Below are 10189 nucleotides of genomic sequence, written 5' to 3'. Positions count from 1 at the left end.
AGCGACCCTGTACAGGGTTTCCGAGGGTGTAAATCTTTACGGGAGTAGAAAGCCTCATCTTTCTCCCGCGGAGCGGCTGGCAGTTTCGAACCGCTGACCTTAAGGTTCACAGCCCGATTCGTAACCACTACGCTACCAGAGCTCCTTAAGAATTTAGAATAGAGGTTAAAAATAAAATATGAAATTATACTCCAGAAATCTACCCAAAAACACAATAAGAGTCTTAAACTTTCATCCAAAAAACAGTGGGTACCACAAAATAAAAATTTTTAAATGTATACAACAAAATAGTTTTAATTATAAATTACTGAAAGCCAGGACATTACCTATCTTACTACACATAAAATCAAACATTTCATAGATTTTCTTGTATTAAAAGGATTATTTCTTGTATTAAAACAATTGTTAAGGTGAATGTGTGTTTAACAAAATCATGCTAAAATACTAGGTAATATTTTACAGAAATGTCCTAAACAAAGGAGATTAACGTAAATCACTTTAAAATAACTACGGTTTTGTGAGTAAACATGAATTGTGAAAAACAATTTTTAAATCTAGTTCCTTTTATTCAATGGCCAGAATTTCTGTTGACATGCTGTTGCTGTTAAGGTACTATCACGTCGATGCCGACTCATAGCAATCTTATGCACAACAGAACGAAAAACTGCCCGGTCCTGGGCTAACAATTGTTGCCACACTTGAGCCCAATGATGCTGCCACTTTGCCAATCCATCTCGCTGGGGGTCTTTTTCTCTAATCCTCCACCTTACCAAACATGATATCCCTTTCCAGTGACTGGACCCTCCTGACAATATGTCCGAAGTATTAGAGATGAAGTTTGGCCATCCTGGCCTCCAAGAGGCACTCTGACTGTACTTCTTCCAACACGGATCTGTTTGTTCTTTTGGCAGTCCATGGCACTTTCAATATTCTCCTCCTATGCTGTAACTCAATGCATCAATTCCTCCACCACCTCCACTGTTAAACTTTCACATGCATCTGAGGTTACTGAAAATACCATGGCTTGGGTCAGGCGCACCTTAGTCCTCAAAATGACATCTTTGCTCTTCACACTTTAAAAAGGTCTTGTACATCCGTCCATACACAGAATAGACAGGGATGGGCAACTTGGACATTGGGTATCCAAAATGGGGGTGCTACAAAGGCAAGAAGTGACTGGCTTACAAGCTTTCAAGAGGGAACTTAGATACAGAGAGCATGGAGCAAGGTAGAATCTCCACTGAGTAGTATCCAATCTGTCTAGGCATGACTGATTAAAGGAAATGCGAATAGGTCTCTTGTGATGCAAGGGTGAGTAACTGTTACCAGGACTCATTGTGAAGGTTGTAAATGTAAAAGTGGGCATTTTGTGGCAAGGAGGGGAGTGACTGACTTTGCAGGCTGAGAGCGGAGGTCCCTGGAACCGTGAAGGGAGAAGAACGGAGAGCGGAACCCTACCCAGAGAGGCAGCGATCCCCGAGATGGAGGCAAAGGACTCAGGACCCAGGGAGGAAGAGGGGCTGTGTGCTGATGACTGGGCGAAGGGGGAAGGAGGCAGGTTTATAGGATGCACCCTTTCATTGATTGGTGATGCATGGAGGGGATTGTAACCATGGCAATGAAACAATATACAATGAGTGTAAAACTAATGCTCTCCCATGTAAACTGTCATATAATTCACAATAAAACTTAAAAAAAAAAAAAAGGTCTTGTACAGCAGATTTGCCTAATGCAATACATCATTTGATTTCTTGATTACTGCTTCCCTGAGTGTTGAGTGTTGATCTGAGCAAAATGAAGTCTTTGACAAGTTCAGTCTTTTCTCCACTTATATATGTTTATTGGTCCAGTGGTGAGGATTTTTGTTTTCTTTACATTAAGATGTAATCCATAGTGAAGACTATGGTCTTGACCTTCATAATTAAGTATTTAAGTCCTCTTCACTTTCAGCAAGGAAGGTTGTATCATCTGCATATTGCAGATTATTAACGATTCTTCCTCCAATCCTGATGCCATGTTTTTCTTCATATAACCCAGCTTCTCGGATTATATGCTCAGCATACAGGTTGAATAAGTATGGTGAAGGAATATAACTCTGTCGTATACCTTTCCTAATTTTAAATCATTCAGTGTTCCCATGTTCTGTTCGAACAACTGCCTCTTGGTCTATGTACAGGTTCCTCATGAGCACATTATGTGTTCAGGAATACTCATACTTTGCAGTGTTGTCCAGAGCTTGTCATGATACAATTAAAAGCCTTTGCAGAGTCAAAATAAAGCACAAGTAAACATCTTTCTGGTATTCTGTGCTTTCAGCCAAGATCCATCTGATGTTAGCAATGATATCCCTCATTCCATGTCCTCTTCTGAATCCACCTTGAACCTCTGGACGTTCTCTGTCAATGTATGCTTGCAGCCATTTCTGTATTACCTTTAGTAAAACTTTACTCGCACAGGTTATCAAAGATAATGTCCGATGATTTCTGCATTCTGTTGGGTCACCTCTCTTTGGAATGGGCACAAATACCAATCTCTTCCAATCAGTTAGCCAGAGAGTTGCCCTCCAAATTTCTTGGCATAGATGAGTGTGTGCCTCTAGTGCCACCTCACTTTGTTGAAAGATTTCCATTTCTGCTGACATGGTCACACATTCATATCAAAAATTTACTCTTGGGCTAGCATATGTGGTAAGGGAGAGTCCTGTTCCTCAAATTAAGGATGTTAAAAGCCTCCATGTTCACAGAACAGGTTAATCAGGAAGAATTTGATCCAAGACCAGATAACTTGTACATACCCCTAGCAAAAAGCCTTAAAAAGATTTACTGTTATATATGCTAGAAATAGACTATGGGGCTTCACAATCACAAAACTAAGATATGAAGATAAAACAGAAGCACATAGCAAACAACAGGTTTCTTTCACATCTCTCAAATAAGGTACTGCTAAGACTTGAAAATTATTAAGCTCTTCTCTTAAAAGGAGAAGCTTTTATCCAGGGAGCTCTGAGGTACCCTCAAGCTGATCTAAGATATCCTTCAAAAAGGATTCCAAAATTTGCACATTCATCCACTTTTCTGCGGGACCATGACTTTTACTAAATTCTCAAAAGGCTATTCATTTATTAGTTTATCTTAGTAACTTAAGAACATAAATGCCATCCTGAGTGGTATTTGGATTTATCTCTGCCTAATCTCTCTTCTGGTGTGGAGCTATCGGATAAGCACTGGAATGCTAACTATACAATTCAAATCCACCAGTCACTAGTCAGAAGTCCTAAAAGGGTCACTGAGTGAGAACCAATTCGATAGCACTTAACAACAATCTCTCTCTGACAAGACTTAGGAAGAATTTATGAGAAAAATATACAGCCTCTAAGTTACAGGCACATCACACATCCTATTACCCATAATTAACTGGATCTTTCCTGAACCTAATCATTAACCTGTTCAACTTTGTTTGGGGTAATAAGCTACACTGCTATTAGCTTTATCTTAAAACCACCTCTTCTAAGTTTCTAGGGGGAAATAGTTCTTATAATCAAGAATTTAACCAAGCTTACATCTAACTCCAGGAATATAGAAAGTTTGATCTCATAAAAAGAATACCTGAGTGCCAGCCATTCTGTTAGGTTGTTAAGCAAGTAACATTTATTACCTTCTCTACACTCACAACAACCTTATCATTAGGTATGATAGCTGTTGTCATTAGGTAACCTTAGTGACCCTGCATAGTGTTTTCGAGGCTTTAAACCTTCGAGGGAGCAGAAAGCCTCTTCTTTCTCCCAAGGAGTGGCTAGAGGGCTTGAACCACAGATCTTGTGGTTCACAGTCCAGTGCTTAATACACAGAGCCACTCACTACACTCCCAGGTATTATTATTAGCTCCATTTTATCATTTAAGAAACAGAGGTACAAGAGAATAATTTATCCAAAGATTTAGGAATTTATGGAGTTGGATTTTGGATCTATAATATCTTACTCCAAGGCTCTTAATTAATTGCCACCTCAACTACTATATATCTCCTCCAAGCTTAGCAGACTATTTTTAAAACTTAGGGTCGGTCTTCATATAACTTCAACATTCTTAATTTCCCTTCAATAAACCTTTACTAGCCCTATTAGGTATTTAATAAGGCAACACAGTTGTCAATGCACTTAGTAAAAAATATACAAGAGTGGTTTCCTTCATAATATGCTTGATTTATATTTTTTATTAAATAATCCTTTGGAGCTTTAAAAAGACAGGAAGTAAGAACAGTAAACTTGTCAGTATCTTTTAAAAAGGATTATAAACAATTCTACTCTTTAGGCCCAATTGTCAGAAAGAAAGATCAAAGCACAGATATCTGACTTTTGTTTTCACTATAATCTGAAAAGTATCTATAAATATTAATTCTATTATTCATTCAACAGTCATCTTTCAGCCAGCTTTGAGCATTAAGAACAAAGTACATGCCTTAGGGAAAACTAAAGTATGTTGGGTCCACAAGATAAATGAAGAAAGCACAATTACAAACACTTAACAGGCATACAATTGAATATTATACTTCAATTTTTTAAATATAATTTAGAATAGTAAATTATCATGTTCACCTGAGAAATTGCATAAAATCTGTTTTATATATTACAGTCCATTGTTGCTGAGGAACAAGGGAAAGTATCTCCCACTTTGTTGGGACCATATATTGCTACAACTTTTCTGCACAGCAATTTGACAAACCAAAGTGAGATAGTACTCACTGTGCCAATTTGGAAAAAATTACTTCATTAGGTAAAAAGAAAAGAACTTACAAAACAGAATGGATATGATCTCATTTTGATTAATATGCATGTATTCTCTATAATCATACAAAACTGACAATATTGCTAGAAAATAATATCATATAGGATTCTAAGACACAAAATCAAAAGATTCCACAAAAAAGGTATGGGGGCAGGGAGGGCTACTTAAAAATATATACTCATTGTGGGCCACCACTCTGTCAGTCATTTCATTTTTGCTGTGATTTGCGTGCTGCTGTGATGCTGGAAGCTATGCCACCATTTTTTAAATATCAGCGGGGTCACCCACAGTGGACAAGTTTCAGCGGAGCTTCCAGACTAAGACAAAATAAGAAGGAGAGGTGGACTATTTTGAATGTTTAGTCACTGAAAACCTTAAAACAGCAGCAGGAATACTGCCCGATATGGTGCCATAAGACGAGTCCTGCAGGTTGGAAGGCACTCAAAATATGCCTGGGGAAGAGATGGCATTTTCTTCAGTCTGAAATTGTTCAAACAAGCAATCAGAATAAACAGATAATTATGGTGACTGGAATGTGAAAGTTGCAAACAAAGAGGAAGGATTAGCAGCTGGAAAATATGGCCTTGGTGACAAAAATAATGCTGGAGATCGCAGACAGAATTTTGCAAGACCAATAACTTATTCATTGCAAATAATTTTATTAAACAACATAAAAGACAAATATACACATGGACCTTACAAGATGGAATACTGAATCAAACTGACTACATATGTGGAAAGAGAGAGTGGAAAAGTTCAATACCATCATCCAAACCAAGGTCAGAGACCAAATGTGAAACAGACCATCAATTTGCTATTATATAAGTTAAGGATGAAGCTGAAGAAAATTAAAACAAGTTCACAAGAACTAAACTATGACCTTGAACATATCCCACCTGAATTAAGAGACCATCTCAAGAGTAGATTTGGTGCATTAGACACTAATGACTGAAGACCAGAAGAGCTGTGGGATGACATCAAAAACATCATACAGATAAAAGGGCAAAGTACAAAGAAAAGACCAAAATGGATGTTAGAAAAGACTTAAACTTGCTCTCCAGCATAGATGGAAGCAAATGGAAGAAACAAAGAAGCAAATAAACTGAATAAAAAGCTTCAAATGACAGCTCAAGAAGACAAAGCCAAGCATTATAATGAAATGTGCAAAAACCTGGAGTTAGAAAACCAAAAGTGACGCATGCTAAGCATTTCTCAATCCGAAAGAACTGAAGAAAAAATTCAAGCCTCGATGACATAGAAAGCATCAAAAGAAGATGGAAGTAACACACAATATCAGAAAGAAATGGTTTATGTTCAAACATTTCAAGATGGACCATATGATCAAGAACTTACATACTGAAGGAAGCTACAATGAAAGTATGACAAAAACCGGCTCCAGGAATTGACAGAATACAAGCTGAAATCTTTCAACGAACTGATGAAGCACTGCCAAGAAATTTGGAAGACGGCTACCTGGCCAACTAACTAGGAAAGATCCATAAATGGCTGCAATAGTACATTGACAGGGAACTGCCAGAAATCCAAGCTGGATTCAGAAGAGGATATATGGAACTAGGGATATCACTGCTGATGTCAGATGAATCTTGGCTGAAAGCAGAGAATATCAGAAAAATGTATACTTATACTTTATTAACAATACAAAGGCTTTGGACTGTGCAGATCATGACAAACTGTTGATAAAACTGTGAAGATATGTATTCCAGTACACTTAACTTGTGCTCATGAGAAAACTGTACACAGACCAAGAGGCGGTCCTTCGAATAGAACAAGGGGATACTGGATGATTTAAAATCAGGAGAGAGGTGCACCAGGGTTTTATCCTTTCACCATACTTATTCAATCTGTATGCTGAGCAAATAATCTGAAAAACTGGATTATATGAAAAAGAACATGACATTAGGATTGGAGGAATAGTCATTAACAACCTGAGATATGCAGATGACACAACCTTGCTTGCTGTTAAGTGAAGAAGTCTTAAAAATACTAATAAAGATCAAACACTACAGCCTTCAGTATGGATTGCAACTTAATGTAAAGAAGAAAAGAAAAAAAATCCTCACAACTGGACCAATAATGACATCATGGATAAATGGAGAAAAGACTGAAGTTGTTAAAGACTTCATTTTGCTTGGACGCACCATCAACACTCATGGAAGCAGCAGTCAAGAAAACAAATGATATACTGCATTAGGCAAATTTGCAACAGAAGACCTCTTTAAAGTGTTCAGAATTTAAAATACCAGTTTGAGGATTAAGATGCACCTGACCTAATTCATGGTAATTTCAACATGTGTGTGAAAGATGGGACAATGAATAAGGAAGACCATAGAAGAATTGGTGCATCTGAGTTATGATGTTGGGAAATAATATCAGAAGAACCATGGACTGCCAGAAGAACAAGTAAATCTGTCTTGGAAGAAGCACGGCCAGAATGTTCCTTAGAAGTTAGGGTGGCAAGACTTCGTCTCTCATGCTTAGGACATATTCTCATGAGGGACCAGTCCCTGGAGAAGGACATCATGCTTGATGAAGTAGAAAGTCATTGAAAAACAGGAAGCCCTCCATCTATGTGGATTGACATCATAACAGCAGCAACAGGCTCAAACGTAACAATTATGAAGATGGCGCAGAACTGGGCAATATTTTGTCCTGTTGTGCACAGGGTTGCTAAGAATTGGAACCAACTCGGCAATATCTAATAACAACAACAACATATTATAGAAAATATGGGAATACAGAAACTAAAAATTCCTTATGTCATTATTACAACAGTAACAAATCACATTTTAGTTTACAACTTACATATTTATGCTTTTTTGGAAATGCTTTGTGTATTTTTTAATAATTCTCTCAGTAAGTTCTAAATTCTCAAATATACTTACAATTTTATCTCCAATAGAGGTAACATTTGTTCCATTCTCCTTAGCCTTTAAAACATTAAAAAAAAAGAAAATTAGTTCAGAATTTTGACCTTATTCCCAGAAACATGTAACAAGAAAAAAACAATTACCTCCTGTTTGTCTCCTAAAAGAGGTAGTCGGTGTACAAAATCAGCAGAAAAGCTCTATAAGACAAATATAAAATTAAAGTTCATTTCAACTTTTCTAATATTCAGAAAGGAGGACTCCATGTTTAGGGGACAGTGATTTTCTAATTATGATTAAGAAGAAAACTCTGGGAGTAGATAAAGGTGATGGTTGAACATAATACACATTAAGTTAATATCTTCATGAACTGTACATACGAGGAATGTTGAAATGGCTAATATTTTGTTACATATAAAAGCAGTCTTCATAACATTCCAGGGAAAATAGCATTAAGACATAATGGAATTTTCCACGAACTTTTTGAAGCCATCTTAGATAATGACCACAAAAAAAGAATGATTATATATATATTTTAAAGTACAGCTTAAAATACAAAAAAATAAAAAATAACACAAAACATAATACTATAAATTTAAGAATATATCATCAGCACACAAAATTATTCACAACTAACTACTAACAAGGTGAAAAAGCCCTTGCTGGTTTTAGTCTAAGAAATATTATCAAACGAAACTAGGCATTCAATTTTTATACAAACATCATGTGCATGTAAGAACTACATGACCTCAGAAAGGAGATATATACTTAGGATAGAGGGACCTTAGATAGTCCCTCATTTTATAGATGAGAGAGAAAATGAAGCTTCAGGTCATAAAACTTTAAAAGCAGAAATAAGGTTCAAACCTAAAATTTCTAATTGCATTTAACTGGTCCACTGCTCCCTCCACCACATTACACTCTATGCCTATTAAAAAACTAAACTAATTACCTTTTTGAGCAGTTATCAGCAGATTAAGTATTCTCCTTCTTGAATAATTAGAGCGTGTAATTCAATTGTTACATTAGACTAGAGGAGAGGATACCTTACCAACAAGGGCTATATGCCAGGACCATGGAGAGATTAGAGAAGATCTAAAATGGCAATCCTTGGGCAACAGGAAATGTTCCATAATGAAACCTAAAAAAGGCCAACCAATCCTAGCCTGGGAGAAAATTTGGAGAACTAACAAAAAACACACACACTTTTCAATCTCACACCATTTTCTACCTGTACCATTTAAAAGTTACTTTCTTTTCCCTCCATATCCACAAAATCTTAACTCTGAAAGTACTTGGTCCTTAGAATTCAATTGTTGATTACATTATTAGATATCAATTCCCCTCATGAAACTAGAGATTAACTTTTAAATCTTTTGTAACGGGACCTAACTGTAACACTGGGATTGGGATTAGAGTGGACTAGGGGCAGAGGATAGTGTAGTGGTTACAAATTAGGCTGTTAATTTAAGGTCAGCAACAGTCTGAAAACTACCAGCGGTTCCATAAGAAAAAGATGAGGCTTTCTGCTACTGTCAAGATTTATAGCCTTAGAAAACCTATACAGGGTCGCTATGAGTAGGAACCATCTCCAGGGCACACCACCACCAGGGCAGATTAAGGTAAATATGAGACCTCTGACTGATGAGGTGAAAGGAAAAGTTGACTCACGGGCATGGTTTAAAGAAGGCAAAAGTGGAGAGCCGGAATTCTACCCTTGGGGGTGAAACTAAAAAAAAAAGAAACTGAGGGAGGTGGTCCATAGAAGACAACACTCTACCCCATAGAAGGGAGAAAGGGTCTGTAGCCAGTAATAAAGGGCCTAGTGATTTTTTTGGAGGGGATGGTAGTTTTCAAATACAATTCTTGCATAGACTATTTGAGTTTACAATGCAAAATTCTGAGTTTGCACATTCAAGGTGAAACTTAAATATGAATCAGGCACTGAAAAGTTATTTTGTTCTGTTTTAATATCTTTGAGATTCTTTTTGCAGTAAAATGGTATGAATCAATCAATTTAAAAAGTGATCGAGGATTTGGCTGGTATGATAGCCCTTTTCAAAACTGTACATTGCTCAAGGCTTTATTTGTGTGTTTATTTTTATTTGTATTAATATTTCATATCTGAGAACATAATACTGTTTTAAAAGATATTTGGTGTACCAATATTCTTTCCTAATTGAAAACATTTGGTTTTTTAATTAAAATTAGGGCCACCCTGTTTTAAAAAAAATATTCTAGTAGTTAAATAACCTAGATTCTGCGAACTCTTTGCTTCTTCCAAGCAATTTGTTAAAAATTGCTTTGCAATTTTTACATGGAAAAAGAACAAAGCAATGGATATTTTATAATAAATATTTTTAACCCTATAAAATGTTTCTATCAAAAAATTGGATTGAAAAATGGATGGCGGGAGAACAAACAAGATAGCGGATCGGGTAGAAGTAGAGTGAGGAGATCCGTCACAACAACACAGAATACCAGACCAAGCAGGCTCAGGGGATGGTCCCAGAACTCAGAAC

General features: G+C 36.6%; 1 protein-coding gene across 2 annotated transcripts in view; it reads right to left on the bottom strand.

Moving 5' to 3' along the window:
- TMEM87A (transmembrane protein 87A) overlaps positions 1–10189 on the bottom strand; it is a 55839-nt gene that overhangs the window by 28599 nt on the left and 17051 nt on the right. For both annotated transcript variants that reach the window (XM_006831739.1, XM_006831740.1), the window contains exons 5-6: positions 7814–7867; positions 7686–7730 (exon numbers count right to left, since the gene is read on the bottom strand). In XM_006831739.1, the coding sequence (XP_006831802.1) occupies positions 7686–7730; positions 7814–7867 (99 nt within the window). The remainder of the gene's footprint in view (positions 1–7685; positions 7731–7813; positions 7868–10189) is intronic.

Source organism: Chrysochloris asiatica, unplaced genomic scaffold (assembly GCF_000296735.1).
Source record: "Chrysochloris asiatica unplaced genomic scaffold, ChrAsi1.0 scaffold00004, whole genome shotgun sequence".
Lineage (NCBI taxonomy): Eukaryota > Metazoa > Chordata > Mammalia > Afrosoricida > Chrysochloridae > Chrysochloris > Chrysochloris asiatica.
The sequence above is the reverse complement of the archived record's forward strand: the minus strand, read 5'-3'. Positions and strand labels throughout refer to the sequence as shown.